Source organism: Agelaius tricolor, unplaced genomic scaffold, assembly GCF_023055355.1.
Source record: "Agelaius tricolor isolate 1412-34295 unplaced genomic scaffold, bAgeTri1.0.p SCAF_3, whole genome shotgun sequence".
Lineage (NCBI taxonomy): Eukaryota > Metazoa > Chordata > Aves > Passeriformes > Icteridae > Agelaius > Agelaius tricolor.
The window spans coordinates 20577862-20595184 of record NW_027269263.1 but is presented as its reverse complement, the minus strand read 5'-3'; the positions used below and the strand labels follow the sequence as shown (position 1 = coordinate 20595184).

Here is a 17323-nt window from a genome sequence, read left to right as displayed (position 1 = left end):
TATAAAACCTGGTCATGTGCAATCCTGCAAAGACCACACTAAATTTCTGGCAGCATTCTTAGACACTAACTCTCTCTTCCTCCAAACACAGCAAACAGTTCTCATGAGACTTTTTAAAAAATCTGTGTTTTTTGTTTGGCAACTTTCCTTAGTGAAGATAAGTATGAGTATGATATTCTTTGGCAAATTAAAATTTCCCAGTGATATTGAGCTCAGATACAATTCAAATATGAATTCAGAGGTCACAACTGCAAGTAAGCTACTTCTTAACATTCAATCATGAACTCCAGTAATTAAGGAAGCAAAATACCAGGGTTTTTTTTTGAGAACTCAATGTCCATTCTCTAAAGAAATAACCACAAGTCCAATAAAGTATACTGCTTTTACAAACTATAATGGAGTCATCACTTGAGTGAGTACTCAGTGATCTTATAACTTGAGATAACATGTCCACATCTGACCTGCGACAAACATGACTCTTTTGCAATTGTTTTCTCTTTGCAATAACTGAACTACAAGAAATCAATCCAAAACACTGATAGTTTTACTGTGAAAGCCGACCATAATAAAACATATGCGAGTTAATTGCTTCTATGTACTGCCACATTTGCAGACTTTAATGACAGAAGTGAAATTAATTTTTGTATTTCTTAAAATTGTTGTTAACCTACTGAAAAACCCCAAGATGACCAGCTCTAAACTCCTGTTAAAAACTCACTTTAAATTCAGTTTAATTTTCATTACTCATTTTTTCCCCTGAAAGAAAAGAGAATCTGACATTAATGTCAGCAAAAAATACTTCTGCTTTGGAGAAAGACAAAACAAGTAGTGCTAAAAATATTTGCAGATTCACTTTGCAGTGAACTCTGTATGAGAAAAGGAGACTGTTGTTGCAATGTTAACAAAGAAGTTAAATGAAAAATTATGTAATTCAGATGTCACCCCAACAGACCTTCAGGTTTTTCATGGGTTATTATTTTTAAAAATATTCTTAATAGTTCAACAACCAAGTTTCCTTTGCATCAAAATAACAAGATTCAGTGAAGGCTGACAAAGAATTAGTTGGCCGAATGGAAAACAGGTTTGTGTTTTGTGTTTTACATAACAAAGTATGCTTTTCATTTGGCTACTGAATGAATGCCTGGACATGGTGTTTTGGCTTTTTTCACCCTTTCAAAAGGACAATCTGGCAGCAGAAACTTAACTCTCTGGGCAATAAAGGTGTGTATCACCCTTAAAACTTTATCTCAAATTCTCCTATAGCACAAAACCAGAGAGCAATTCAGCATTATATCTGGTACACAGCTTTCATCACACAAAGCATTTTTTCCTACTCATTACATGGGACAACAGCTCCTTAACATAGTTTATGTTATCATTCAAGCATTATGCCTTCAACAGAGGACTGATGAAATTTAAAATTGGCTTCAATAAATGGCCTTCCACCCCCACTAATTCTTCAAAAACCAACAGCCCAAAGTGCTGAGTTTTCCTGAGTTAAACTAATCACCCAATCCTCAACAAAAAAGTCTTGAAGAATCTAATCAACTCACTGCCACTTAGAAGTAAGACCAAGTTCAAGATCAAATACTGCTGAGATGTATCCCAACATATCTGGAAACCAAGAGGGAGCAGCCTCTCAGTCTGCAGCTACAGAAGCTTTACTGACAGTGATGGTATCATGTGCCCTCCAAACAAACAGACCTACTACAGACAACCATTACACATGTAGCTCTCCATGTCTGGAAAAGCAGAGATATGTGATTTTAGCCAGTACTCAGTGGAGTTTCATTACCTTCACAAAGCTGCTGATCCCCAGCTTTTATCTAGTAAGGGATATCCTGTGCAAAATGTCTAATTATGTTGCAGCATTTTCTCACACTTTTTTGAGTCAGTCTAAGTCATGGAGGACTGCATGTATACAAAGGACTTACAACTATACTGTTACAGACCATGGTTGTAGTAGGGTCACCGAGATTCCACTGCAGACTAAATAAGGTCAGGATTCCCTGTGCCAGTAGTAAAGAGATACAGTATTTACTGTATCAATAAATCACTCTATTTTATAAAGCTACTATTCAATATTTGTTGTCTATAGATAACCACAGGTGATAAAAACCTAAAATCTGGTGAAACAGCAATGTAAACTGCAAGCCAGGTGTTTCAGAGTGAAAACTTAAATACATTTACCACTCTAGGTGCATAATTAAAATACCGTTCTGTCATACATCAACTCTGGCATGCATTTCAAGGTTTCTTTACAATATGAAAACAGATATAAACTTCCTCCTTCCCCACTTTTGTATGAAGATTTAAACACTGATAAAAGTTACCTTGATAAATTCAATCCCATAAACCATGTCCTTCAAATGGCTTTTAGAATCAGATGCACTGCACCGTTCACAGGATGGAGCAATATTTGTAAGATGCACACGACACTGATGAAGTGAGTCATTTTGCTAATACACCATGCCCTCTGCTTGTTTGGGAGCTTGCACCTGCTGTTAAAAGGCTGCCAGGCAGGGATCAGATCTCATTAGATCCTCAATGAGGATGACAGACTGCACGCCCTGCTCAAGAAACTAGGTAAATCACAAGGGAATTAAAGTCTTCTCTTTACTGCACTGCTACAGACTTTCTAAAGGCCAAAGCATGAGACTTACTCCTAAAATGTAAGTGAATAAAAGGAAGGTGTGGCTCTTACTAAGAAATTTGATACACTCTCAAACACTGAAGAAAAGGGAACTTCATTCTGCTGAGTTAGCTCAAAATAAAGAGATATGCTAGACTTGACATCTACTTCTAAAGCACCAAGATCTCGGGGGCACTGAAAAATGACTGTGTTTGATGCTTAGGTTATATGGTAAGCACAGAGATTCTTTGCAGAGCCTGATGTGGAAGCATTTCATCCCCAGAGGCTGCTTCTCACCCTTCTTACTGCAACCAGCTGGCCCATCCTCTTCACTAGTCATTTTTCATTCAAAAATGAGATCAATAAATTATTCAAAACATCACAACTCCACACTCCATGTCATGACTCGTGCCTTATTAAGATGTAATCTGAAATTATTCATTGGCATGCTGAATGAAAACGAGAGAATTATAAAGACTCTGTGCAGGAAATGGGAAAAATGAAAACAACACAGAAGAAGTGCAAGATGTGACTTGTTTTGAACTGTAAGAAACAAAAAATCCTTCCTTGTGAAACTACTTAAGCAGCCAAAAAATTCAAAGCCTTTCCAAACTCATTATATGTCCTCATATAATCACTTGAGTTTTGAGGACAAAGATTTGATTCTGGCATTCTAAGAAAATGATTACCTGAGATCTCAGAATAGCATAAAGAACCAAATACTCTCACCAAGGCATGCAGCATCTACAAGCACCACTTGCACTCTCAATATCTATAACCTTATTTTTGTCTCTCCTCAACTGCAAATTCAGCACTCATATGCAATGCTGATCACTCTTCCCAGTTAACAGCATCACATCAAAACTCTGTAATCTACTGGTCTGCTGTTTGCACCGGATACTGTAAAAAACAGTGGAAAAGATACAGACCACCAAAACATAATGGTAAGTATAAGTGGCATTACTATACATATCCTTAAATTTCAAAGGCTCAAAATTGCTGCAGTGCTTTTGAAGAACACCAGATTTGACATTAGCTATGCACCCTTCTCACCCTGTGATGAACAAATTTTCTAACAATAATTCTAAAGGCCAACATTAAATTCCTAAGCATATTGTATCGTACATCTACATGTTAAGATATGACTGAGTATGTAGCAAGGAAAATTCCTTCTATTTTAGCAACCTCCTAGGAAAACTTTCACAGTGGAATTCAGAAAGGAAATAAATATCAGTAAAGAAAAAAATCCCACCTCTTTCTCACATGCATACAACTACACCTTATGTGTACATAATGTACAGCAATGTAGAAATGCCTCACTCTTTGAAGGTTTTTAAGCTATAATTTCTCCTCATGTTCTTGGCAAGCTATGTTTGGAAAGGTAAGACAGCTGTCAGTATGCCACAGAAAGCATTATCAGGAAGGATATTACACGTTCACTCAAGAGCTTTGTAAGGCCACAGAAAACTGTGACTACCTGATGATAAACACATTTCTAAAGAGACCACTTCAAGGATAAATCAAGTTAACACCACAGTTACCACTAGAAATACCACTGCTTAGTCAAATGTTTTTTCTGAAAGAATTAAAGCAGGAAGTTACTAGAATCCAAGGAACAAAACCATCACAAGTAGCAGCCAGTGCATTACATTAAAGTTCTGCCACCCTAAATCACACATCTTCCTGACTGAGATAGGAAAACACAGGCCTGTGTTCAACACTGTAGTGCCCACTTCCCCATTACCTGTGCAGACAGCCTGAGACACCCATACAGGGTACCTTAGAGAACTGTAGAAATGTCTCTTCTTCACTTCAAAAAGACTGTAAGAGGGAGGAGAACAGCATTCTGCAGGCCACATAATCCTACCTGTTTAACAGTTTATTTTAAATTAAGTAGCCACAACAGTTATGAGGCAGAAGCAAAATAAGTTCTAGAAAATAGTCCATTAATAAGCAGAGATGACTGCCACCTCTCACAGTCACTAATCTGGTAGGCTATTTTTGATTCATCTATTTTTATAGTCCTGATACTGTGCACCAATCTCTAGCTGCATTTTTTTTGTTTAAAAAGTTAACTTTATTTCATGCCTTCTAGAAATAAAGCACAGATTAAACCACCTAGTCTAGACATGCAACTCTTATTAATTGCTAAATAAACAATCATTTCCTTATTTCTTAAGCAATGACATTAGAAAGTTTAAGTGAAAAGTGTTCACTGTATCCTCAGGCATTTGTCTAAACTAAGGGTAGTCTCCCACCAGGAAAGAGTTTCTTTTAACTATGGCTGTAATTTTTATGGAATTGGTGCCTGCCCAATCTCAGCAGTCAGTCATCTGAGAGCTTTTCCTATTTGCATTGAGTGCAGTAGACAAGATTTCTGAAATCTTGATTGAGGGTTCTCATTCCTTGTCTCTTTCCAGGAATTATAATTTACAGCTTAAGTGATGAATTTTACTTGCTGCTTAAGCCATTCACAGATAGAGTACCAGATCCATTTCTAACTTCAAGCCCATGTAAGTATCTCCTGCTTTTGAATACAGTAGTTTAAGATAACTTACAAAATTTTTCAAAATATTAAATAATCAATGAGGACTGAATACACATCTTGCTTATAAAAATCAGTGTCCATTCACACTCAAAAAGATGGAAACATTTTATAACTAACTACACATTACTATTAAAGAAGAAATTTCTCTTGTAAACCAAGCCAGCTCTAGAATATCTCTATTCCAGAAAGGTTGCATTCCTTCACAAGATGGAAATTCTCGTCAAAAAATTGTTTCAACATACAAAAATTCTAAGATGACAGGAACTTGCAGACCACGTACAACATGGCTATGGATAATCATCCAGGCATGGCCACTCTCTTTGTCTGTTACAGAAGAGGGAAATTCTAAAGTAAAATGTAATCCAGAAAAGAATCCAGAATGAGGAAACTACTGAACTGCCACCTCAGAGATTACAGAAGAACATGACCACAACGGTACACAGAAAATAAAAATGTTAAGTTACAAGAGAAAAAGTGAGGTAAAAATTATAGTAATATAAATGAAATTCTAGTATTTAGCATATTTTTGAAGTACCAAGATTAAGCTGATTTGTCTTGTTAAACTCTCCATCCAAGTAGTGTTTGCTACTTTTAGGTTACTTTTTGCCTTGTTGCACTAGACAAGATTATTTTTAATCAAAACCAGACATTTCTCATGTTCAGTGATGTCAAAGAAATAAATGCATAAAACTCACAGAATATAATCTTCAAAGAGTAACAGAAATTCTTTACTTCTGAGTGGTTAGAAGCATACACACTTTTTCAGCATCAGTCCTAACAGAAACAGCTAAATCAGAAAAGCATTCAGCACACAGATCAGCATCTTTCCAGTAATGAATATAATTCTGACCTCTGCTGACAGAAGATCTGAAGACTCCTATCTTTAATTAACAACTACCCCTTCCTATCTAAATGTCACAAGTGTGCAACACAGCAGTTTCCTTTTTTTAGGCACTAGACAAAAGCAGTGTATGATCATGACACAGATGTCAGATATTCACTGTTCCACAAAACACTGCACTTCTAATCTAGTCACTTAAACCTTCTCTTGATCCTCTTTAAGAAAGGTAACTCTGCATAAAGATAGGTCAACTCTTTGCTGCTATATAAAGTTGAAGGTCAAAATACGTAAGCTGATGTGGGAGACTACTTCCTGCTGAAAGAAAAGCCCTTTAAACACTAGAACCTCAAATCTAATTTGTCAGCTTATTGATGCTGCCATGAGTACCACCAGTGCAAAGCACCTGTCTTTCTGTGAAACCACTGTTTTGGATAAATGGTTAATGCTACCTAGCAGAAAATTAGCATGACCTTATAGTAGAAGCAATACAGAATTCAGTCACTTATGTAAGCATTTAAAATTCCAAATTTTAGGTGAAAGACCAGACCTTCAGCTTTAATCAAATCTATCTGCTAAGCTGGAGGTGCCAACTGGACTTATGGTTATCAGTAAATGTGACCTACACTTGACTGACCTAAATGGGGAAGTGCACCAAGTAAGAGTCACCCAACTTTTTCTTATGCCCTTTCTAAAGAGTATAAAAGAGAAAAAAATACATTTGGCTTCACTGGAAACATTTTTAGTTAAACCAGCCCTTTATATGCTTACACTTAACTAACATCTTTTAATGAGAGAGTGGGGTAAACTTTATTCAGCCACTGAAGCTATGCTACTTAAGGGGCAACACAGCTCATAATGAAACAAGCTCATCTGGGTGTCCCACTCACCACTGCAGAATCTAGCCCATAACACTGTTACTGGTGATGACTGGGTAGCAACCCCGAACTCAGCAACTCATCACTAGATGGCTACAGTATTTCTGGAAGACCGGCTGGGAAGAACTATGCAGTTAACTTACAGTATATTACCAGCTGTAATAGGTGAATAAAGCAAGACCTGCCACAACAAAATCTACCTCTGAAGTGGTCCAGGCTTATGCAACAAACCTGACAAACCCAGTTTAAATGTCTTCTGAAGCCACAGCCGAAGGCAAGTGGGACTTGTAAACATTCAAACAGCTGAAACCAAAAGGGAAACTCAAAGGATTTTCCACGGGGCTTGGTTTGGAGCAAGTGGTTGTGTGGCACTTGGCTGCTCATTGGGTTTAAACCACGACAGTGCATAAAAAAGAGGGTGAGAAAAAAGCAGACCACTGTAATACTCAAATTAATTATTCTGATTTTCATTAACTATCAATGAAATTTTTAGATGCATCCTCAAATTGCACACCACTCAGAGTCAATTCTTTCCAAAGAATGAGGCATACTCACATTGCATACACCTGGCGACATCAGTGCTTCAACTCCTCAGGAGTGAGGTATTTCCCTGTTAAGCTTTTGATGGACTGTTTTGATGGACTTTTACTGCTAAGCTTTTGACTTGGACTTCTTTTTAAAACTATTTAGTGTTTTTGTTACTTTCAACAAACAAAATTAAACTTACTTCCTGGTAAGCAAACAAAAAACATCCCCGTGTTTTGTTTGGTTCTGGGTTTTTTGTTTTGTTTTTTTTTTATTGCTTGTATTCTCTGGCTGAGTTCCACATTCCTAATTTAGGAAAATAACCTTACTATAGATATGCATAAATCCTCAGTTAGCAAAACACAGCACACAGATTAATAAAAGTATCCCACATAAAAAGAAAAAAGAAAAATTCTACTGTGCTACGAGAGCTTGCCATTAATGACATTTTGCCTGGAAAAGAAGTCCCTTTTACTGTGAAATGGACTTTAAAATCGCTGTCAAGACTTTTAATAGCAAAGAAAAAGAATTCATAATGGTGATGTTCATTCTATAATAATATTTTAGATCAAAGCCTTCTTCCTAAAGGGAGCTCCTGAAATAACCAGAGCTGCCCATACATTCAATAGAAGCTACTCCAAGCTTTTACTTCAGGAAGGAAGAAAATACCAGGCAGCAAACCTTCAGCAGGTTCTCACTTCTTTCATACTGCACTGAAAGATAACAATGTTTAAAGCCTCATTAAAAACTCCACAGTGTTAAATACAAAATGTGAATTTCAGTTTAATAAACAGTCAACTTCAGGCAGACCGTCTCTGAACTAGGTTTTCACTTCTATTTTAAAACATCAAAGAAAATCAAATTTCAGGGCATTTTCTTTATGTCATTAGTATTTCTCAAGGTAGCATGCAGAGCAGTAGCTTTTAAGCCTGAATTCCTCTACACTCAGAAAAACCCCTTAGTCTGACCTCAAGGCACTGCACTAGGGTTTGTCACAATTTGTGACCCAGCTATGTTAATCATGCTCCTTGGCAAGTGGAAACCCACAAGTGCTGAACCAACTTTTAACACCAAAGTTTCAGCTCTTGAATTTTGAGAAAGGCGAATTACACAATTCCATCTCTTTACCCACATTATGATTTCGGTTAAATCAGCTTTGTTCCCTTAAATCCACGAAGGAAAAAAAAAAGCATCATTCTATTCACAATTCAATACAGCTGTGTATGACTGGCTTCAGCCCCAGGCCACAAGCCAGGAACTTCTGAGTTCAAGTCTGGCTCTGCCTCTGACTTTCTGTGTGGCCTCTGGATTTCTCTGCGGCTCCTCTAACGTCTGTACACTTACCTTACAGAAACTTTGCACTTGCTTCGTTTGTGCAGGCTTTTCCCAAACACAAAACTCGAACTGACTTTGAGAGCCATTTTTATTGTGTACTGAACACCAATGCCCTGCCAAGAAGTCTCTGCCTGTCAGTTGATACCTGGTGGTTTTTAACTGTAGTAACTGCCAACATGCTCTTATTACATAGACGCATACACACACCCGTATCAGACACACGCAAATAGAAAAATATGCAGTAAGCGGGAAAATAGACAATTATTTCAAATTTCTTAACGAACAAGATGAAAAAATGAAATTGAGTTACATGCTATAATTCAACTTACAATGAAGAGCTATCTGCAACCTTGATCTTTTTAATGCACTGATCCAGTGATGAAGCCTGTTTTTAACAGCTTAGTATGAAACAAATAGAGTAAGCAATGCTCGAGCTAAAACGATCACAGCAACTAATATTTAGAATATTACCTAAACAATAGAAGAATGGCCTAAGAATGCAAAGGAGAAGAAGCATTTAAGCTTAACCAAGTTATCTAACACTAGCTGAAGCATCATTTAAAAGGTAAGTTTTTTCAAGAAAAAGATCAAGAGAAGTTACATAAATTTAAGCTGACCCTATACTTGGCAAGTCCATGGTAGGAGAGTTTCACTTCACATCACCTGGACTGAAGCAAAACGTTACAGCCTTTTCTGAGTGTGAAACATGCAAATACAGCTCATCATCTTTAAAACAGTCACCTTTAAATCCACATCTGAGAAACAATCTTGTCCCCAAAACTTTATCAAGACAGGCTGAATTTCCAAAAATTAACCTGTTTGGTTTTCAATGGCCCAAGCTAGCTTAAAGAACTCTGCATCCGAGGCTTTAGGGTACATAAGCTGCAAAAGTAAATTTTAGACTCTCAACGTTGAGCTTTTGTCTGCTTTTGCCTTTTTCATCTTGTTATACCTAAAATCTGGTAAAACCACACTTCCTACAGTTTTTTATGTCAGGATATATATTTTATTTATAGTAACTGGCAAATGTAGAGCAAAACTATCTCCTAATATATAACATAGCAGAGTTAATTGGATGCAGAATGATGTGTTATTTTGTGATAAAAACAGTCACTCAAGGACTTAACAAGAAGTCACCATTCCAGAACAGCTGCCATGTAAGATGAGGTGGTTAAATGCAAATTCAGATAGCTTTTGCACAAGAAGACTAAACTGGTTCCAACAGCTGAAAAATTATCTGCATGTAAGGCTTAGGATTCTGCCATATCTATCTTCCTCTCTCTCAGCATTGCTTGGTCTGGTTGATATATATAAAGCAGATAATGTGAACATTACCTGCAAAAGAACAGAAATCTGGACTCTGTAACACAAGGCTATTTAATTTTAAATTCCCATTAACATTGCTACAACTGACTTCTGTAGCACCAGCTGGAACCTCTTTTATACTAGGCTGAAAAAAGCTTTTGGGGTTTTACTTCAGGTTAACCAAGCATTTTAGAAGCAATTTGAACGTAGCCCACATTTAGATTCCCACCAGTGCACATGAACTTGTAATGACACCCACAAAGAAAAAGAGACTAGATATAAAATGACATATATATATAAAACCTCCACAGGACATCCTCTATTTCCATGTGCCATATTTTTAACCATTTTTATGTGCATTATTTTGTATTTTTCTAATATTTATCATAGAAGACCCCTTGACAAAAACAGTGAAGTAGTAACACTAATAATACCCAAGTAAAATCTAACAAAATAGGAAAGGTTTATTTATATAGTCTTAACTAGGATATAGAAGAAGTCATTTTTAAAAATTCAGATGGGAATGAAACAATCTACTATTTTCTACTTCACAGGACAACTGGTGTTCAGTGTACATAGGAATAAGCTAGGAAAAAAACACATGCTAAGTTTTGGTACCCTCTGACCTCTCTTCCCCTGCATATAGAAGGTAGTCATTTTCACTTTTATTGTCCTCAAATTCTCTCCAAGTAAGAAGCAGAACAGCCTGGAAAAAATCCAGCAAGAGCTACCAGATTAGGATTTCCAAGCATTATAATACCAAAATTCACTTGTATGTTGTGATCAAATCATCCTCCCGATGAACTGCTCAGCAAAAGGCTGAGCACAAACATGCTGTATATTTCGCGGGCTAAGTGATGTATCAGAATATTTCAGTTTCACTTTAGTTGATGAAGTTCCAGTGGTAGCCAACCTCTTGCCAAAGAAAGCTGTTTTGTAGTCAAGTATATCTAGAGTATCAATACAGAATTAGAGTAATGTGTTTTAAATCAGACCCTGAATCTGCCATGATTGCTTAAGCAAAATTATATACAATTAAAAATATAAATACTAATACAGAAGCTGCAACAAGAGCGTGAACGCTGCTACATTAGCACCCTAATATTAAGTTGCAATGTCTTCTACTAACAATACTAAAATTCAAGCCAGGGGAGGAAAAGTGGAAGAAAATACTGAAGACTTATTTTAAGGAAGGTTTAAGTGACCCAGGACACTGTGTCCTGGAAAACTGGATAGCTCAGGCTCGACCAAGTTCACACAAACATACAATGAACCAGAATGACAACACATTCGTGTATATTTGCCACAGAGCACATGTAAAATGGGACAATTAAGCTCTACTCTAATTAATGGTTAAGTGGCATTAACAGATTATACATTTAACCTTTTTTATTTTCATATAGGTCAACTAGCTCAAAAAACTCAGAATCTACAAAAGCTATTTTAAAAACTCCAATTCCAGCAGTTTCACTGCAGCTTAAGTTTTGCCATTTTCCTATGTACACAGGCTGTGCCCAACAGCCACTGAGATTACAAGTGGACAGCAGATTTATGACTATGTTATTCAGCAAATGCTGTGCTTAATAAGGGGAAAAGAACCCCACTGAGAATACCAGAAGTAATTTTCCTGCTGTTTTATTTTTTAAAGAAGTACTTCTTCTCCGATTCAGAAATTAAGGCAATATTCTGCTTTCATTCAAATCAATTCAGCTGCAATACTCAGACCTGCATTTCAGGAGAGCCTTAACTCTCCATCTGCTAAGCACACTGGGAAAGTTGAGCATGCTTCCCTTATAATTTTAACACGCACAGTGCGGTTTAATGTAGTTTTAAGGAACTAAAAAAGAATGGTCACCTTGATTTAAAAAATTCATGTCTTTCTGCTTTTTAGTTGCTGAAGCAACTATGCTGTTCAAAGCACACCGAACTACAATGGAGCTCTACATCAAAATGATGCTCTTCTGACACAAATTAGACAACTACTTCTTTGTTTGCAGAGAATGTATCTATAAAAATAAGCATTAAAAAGCTGAGGCGTTTTTTTCGCTGGACTACCTCCCTGTATTATTTCTTGCTGCTCTTATTGAAGCTACCTCAAAATTTGTTGATCTCCCCCACTGCTAAAATGTGGCCTCACACATCCCATCCTAACAGAAGAACTCCCCTGATGGCATGAAACCAAACACAATTGTATCTTGATGCCTTGTTTCAGTTCTGCTGCAGTAAATTCCAGTGTCACATTTAATTTCTAAAAGTCTCAATTTAACACACGTCTTTATTAATATAAACATGTTTTATGCTTTTAAGCATTTTTCCACCTATCAGTGTCAAGGTATTTTTAGATTATTTTCTCTGCCTAAAATATACAAACATCCATTTGATTGAGTTCAGACACAAATGGTAGCACTGTAAGGAGCAGTAGTCAACTTTCACTCTTACTAACTATGGTTTTTTAAAAGAACTGCCCTCACTATCTCCAGATGTATTAGCACACATTTTTCCATGGTGTTTAACCTGTTTGGGTTTGTTCTGCCTCTAAAGTACATCTTGTGTTTTATTAATCTATCTTGTCTTAGGTATCTGAAAAAACTCCAAGGGTTGTATCTTGTGTTATGTTTTCCCACGTGACTAAGCAGGCTAATTAAAAGTAGCCTTTAAAGTACAATATTTTGAATGAGAAGTCCTTAAATTTACTCAGGCTATAACACCCAAATATCACATGAACCAGTTCTTCAGATACAACTTCCAAGAAATTATTAGAAAATATACAATTGTAGTAACAGCAGAGCATTTCATCCCTAAACTATAATGACAGCATACTGTACACAGACAGGAAAACAGCCTTTAAAATGACAATATCCATTAATATTAGGAATTCCCTTCAGAAGTCTGTTGATGGCACAAAAAAACCCCCCAAAAAACAGGGTTTCCATATATTCATGCTGCTCCCAGAATATAGGTTCTGTCTCAGCAAGAAAAAAACCCCAAAGCAAAACAAAACAAAACAAAAGCCCAACCAAACAAAAACAAAACACAAAACCCCCTGTTGTGTTCTTCAGTAGGAAGTCTATGTGTAAAGGAGAACTTAAGCAGTGACAAGTGCTGAATGTACAGCTCTGGAGTTGGAATTCACCACCAATACAGAAAAGCACCACAAATACAAAAAGGCACCGTTCCTCCTGTCTTCTGAAAAGCAATTATGGCACCATCACAACAACAAAACAGAAATATTCTCAATATATAGTATTTATCTCCATGATAGCTCCATATTTGCCTTCAATGCTGGAATGGCCAAAACCTGTTACCTTGACACCCAACTTCAAGCAACTTGTTTGTCCAATATTTGAAAAATGGCACAGGAAATCATACCATGTAAGACTGCTCATGCTAGCATTACATTAGCAACTAAAGATTTCAGAAGAAATACATCTTTGTATTAATCTGACCTGAATTTTACATCATTAATTCTGGAGCAATAATGTTAGCCCAATATTTAAAGTTTAGCTACTTGAAATCTAAGGTAACAAAACTTGAACCCTGATACTCACATCTGCTTCCCTTGACAGGACATGAAATACAGGTCCTTGGAGCAAAACATCCTATGTATCTTATTTTCTTGCCTCAAATCTTGAGCTGTTTAAAGAGGAAACCAATACTTAACAAAGTGAAACAGCTCTTAGGAAGGCAGTAGACGGTTTCCTCGTCAATTAAAGCAAAAAACCACTCAAACTTTTCAGTGATGAACTACTACCAGCAGGAGAGAGTACCAAGGGTGCAGCTTCCAAGAAATATTGTTCAAAATAAACTGTAAATTAAACGTCTCACCTTCCACCCTGGTCCAAAAGGAATGTAGATCCATAATGACCAGAATTAAAGAACTCTGTTTCAAGATGCAAGACAAGTTTCTAAAGGGGTACTAAGAAACTTGTACAAAAATTCTCTTCCAGAAATACTGTATTTCTATGGATTTTTTTCCTCATATATTTGAAACTCTCTCCTCTACTAAGCCACCTATTAATAAGTAAGAAACAAAAATCTTAAAAAGGTTAAGTTCAGCTGAAATCAGCTGGCAATGACTGCATGATCTAACAAAGTTTCTTTTTCTTCCTTCTCAGCAGGAGAGAGAGGCTAAAAGAAAAGCAACTGAAACTAAGCATACTGATCTTTCAGTCACTTGTTTTCCCTGAATTTTTTCCCATTAGAACTGCAGACTCCTGTATATTGAAGCTCAATGGTAATAAGGCTTTTCTTGTCAATTATTTCTCAAGAATCTCTTAGATGTAGTGCAAAAATCTCCAGGGGTTCTGCTGACTACAGACTTCACTGTAGCTTTCAACCTACTAAAACAGTCTGCTTTGGAAAGGGAGTGATTCCTGTAGATACCAACAACAATTGACATGCAAATGCAAACAGAAAAATTTAATAAAGCTTCTGAACTCAGCATCGTCACTGCAAACTGAACGAAGCAAAAAAACTTCCCGTGCCCCCATGCCTCTGTAAGCTTCAAACTGATCTAGAAATTGCAACTCAAGTCAGGTCTCAAATTTAAGTGTTTTGTTCCTGCTGTCCTGCAGGAATGCACCAAATACAAACAGCGTTGTGAATTGCCCAGATTCACACTTAAAATCCTACGGTTGCACAGACTGCACAGCATTCAACACACCCCACAGTGAGATCTGATGGGTCAAAAGCATATTTGTAACAGGAATTATTTTAATTGATCTTTCCTATTCACAATTACAGTCTCACAAAGCTGCTCAAATATTTGACAGACTCCTTATTGGAATGATTTCTATTATTCTCGATAGCTGCCTTTTGTCTGACCCACAACAGCTTCTGCAGATAGGAGCAGTAGCAGTTATTGGGAACCACCCTGTATTCCACCACCTTAACCATCAAGCTATACGTGCAAGTATCTACACATTCTGCAAGCATGCAATGTAGGCAGTAAGGCATGAAGGGAAAAAATACACAGAAAAGGCAAGTACTGTTCTGAAGTGCAGATTCTGAGAAGACTACATCCTACAATACTGCCACCTCAGGACACAACTTGGGTTTTCTTTACTTCCTCAGTTCAGCCATCCCATTCTACAGCAATTATCAAATAAATTGCAGTAACTGATATTTCTGTCCAGTAAGCACCAAATCTGAGAATACTTCTACTTTAGACTGCATTTGAACACGGTTCTAATGTCTAATTATTGTTTGTCCATCAACAGGTAGATTCAACATATTTTAGCTACATCCAGATCTCCACTGAGCCCAAGAAGGTTTTGAGTAACAAAAGCCATCAGGGTACATCATGTCAAAGACACTGAACGTTTTTAGAGCATTTCCTCAGATACCTGCCAGTAACATGAGGGTGGAATCTAGTAAGTTCATTAACCCTAAGCAAAGGGCATGCGTTACTTCATGTATTAACTGAAGTAACAGATGTATTAACTATTAAATGCTTAATGACCGAAATTACCAGTAAGAAACACTACGTAAAATTTGAGCAGAGTTCTCTTTTATTAGCTTCCTCTAATTTAAAACTAAAAAAAGAAAACTCCAAAGATACCATCTCCTAATTTCCATGAGAAACAACACACTGCAGAATAATTTTGAATATTTGCTAGCCAGTGCAGAAAAAAAAGTCCCAAGATATACAAGTCTATAAGGACAACAACCAGATACATTTTCAATAAGCTTATTGAAACCTGTCTCCTCCATTTGTATTTAACTGTATGCATGTAAGGCCAGAAAGAAATATAAAATACGAGCCATCTTGTAGGTTTACAAAGTTGATCTGCTAACCACAATCATTACACTAATACACTGCAATGTGGAGTACATTCACACGATTATTTGCAGAATTATCTGCTGCTTACATGTTCAGCTACAAAAAAATATCACAATGCAATGCCTGTGAGGAAGGGGTGAAATATAATGTACACCACCACAGAAATTTTTTCATTTAACCCCACAGAAAGGAGCATTACATCACACTCTTACAATGCAGGAGGAGGGGCCTGTTCTCAAAAAGCAAGCTCCAGCTATTTCCCTTTAATTTTCTGCTTGGTTCTGGAGGGAGTTGCAAAAATAACTCGGATTTAAATTTTTAGCAACACAGAAGGCTGGGGGGGGGGGGGGGAAGCGAGAAAGTAAGTGTAGGCAAAGGACTGCGCTAAGGTGGAGATGAGCGCTTGCTTCCCGTAGAACACAGAAGCCCGGCAGTGGCAGCATCCCGCACATTCCTGAGTACCTGGCGCACGGCGGACGGGCCGCCAGCCCGGCCGAGCCCCGCGGCGGCAGTGCCGGGCCCGGCCGAGCCCCGGCCCCGCCGGGAGCCTCCGTCCCTGCGCCCGCGGAAGGCACGGCCCCGGCCGGCCCCGCTCCGACCCAGCAGCAGAAAGAATGCGAGCTCGGTTTTATACATGCAAATTTTTGCAGCAGATTTAAGAGCTCCGGGTGCTGTGGGGAAGAAATGTCTCTTTAAAAAGCCTCTATTTAAATAAAACAAGATTTTCAGCACTATCTTGTACTTCGCCAGCTCGAAAAATACAAACGATCTTCTGTAATTTGCCTAGGTGTTTTAAATTACAAATATCTTCCAAATCCACACCGCACTTGTACGGAGAGCTCCTTCTAAAAAACCCAAAAAATCCACTAAAAGTGCCGTACACGTACAAGCAGACAAGATCTGAAGCAAGTCTTTGTGCTAGAAAAGACACCTCTGCCAAGCCACGGATGGAAACGGTCAGCTCAGGCTCTTAAAGAAATCAACTGATAGGTAAAAACAATAAAACATAAACGTACCACTAACCTCATAAAGTGCAGCAGTGCTTAAATCCAGCGAGTTGAGGCATACAAGGTAGAAATGGAAATGAAAAAAAAAATCCAAAAATGGTTTTGTGTTTTTGCTTTTTTTGTTTAGGTTTTTTTTTCCTTTTTTGTTAATTTTCTTTCTCTCTCTCTTTTTTTTTTTTTTATTTCAAACGTTCAGAACCCAGCAGACGCTCCGTCGGCCATTTTGGCTGCGCTCCCTCGCTCTCTCCTCTCGCTCCCTCCCTCTCGCTCCCTCTTGCTCTCTCTAAAGGAAGCAGCTTTTTTGTGACCTTCAAATACGGGCGGCTCACGTGACCCCGCGCGCGCTGTCACTCACCGCCCGGGCCCGCCCCGCCCTCCGCCTTAAAGGGACAGCGCCCTGCCCGCACCGGGCCGGCCTCCCCCGCCGAGCCCCGCACCAGGGGGGTATAGTGGGGAGCCCCGAGAGTACGGAG

At 37.9% G+C, this 17323-nt stretch overlaps 1 protein-coding gene across 28 annotated transcripts in view; it reads right to left on the bottom strand.

Annotated features, from left to right (window-relative positions):
• The window catches only part of TNRC6B (trinucleotide repeat containing adaptor 6B), a 132074-nt gene that overhangs the window by 64306 nt on the left and 50445 nt on the right, over positions 1-17323 (bottom strand). For 3 of the 28 annotated variants that reach the window (XM_071422947.1, XM_071422943.1, XM_071422962.1), the window contains exon 1: positions 16867-17143. The exons of 22 other annotated variants lie outside the window; for them this stretch is intronic. Coding sequence is in view for 2 of the 6 variants with exons in the window: in XM_071422943.1 (XP_071279044.1) it covers positions 16867-16871 (5 nt within the window). In the remaining 4 variants the exon portion in view is untranslated. Of the gene's footprint in view, positions 1-16859; positions 17144-17323 lie in introns of those variants that run through there. 3 more of the 28 variants (XM_071422946.1, XM_071422957.1, XM_071422955.1) reach the window with 3 other exon arrangements.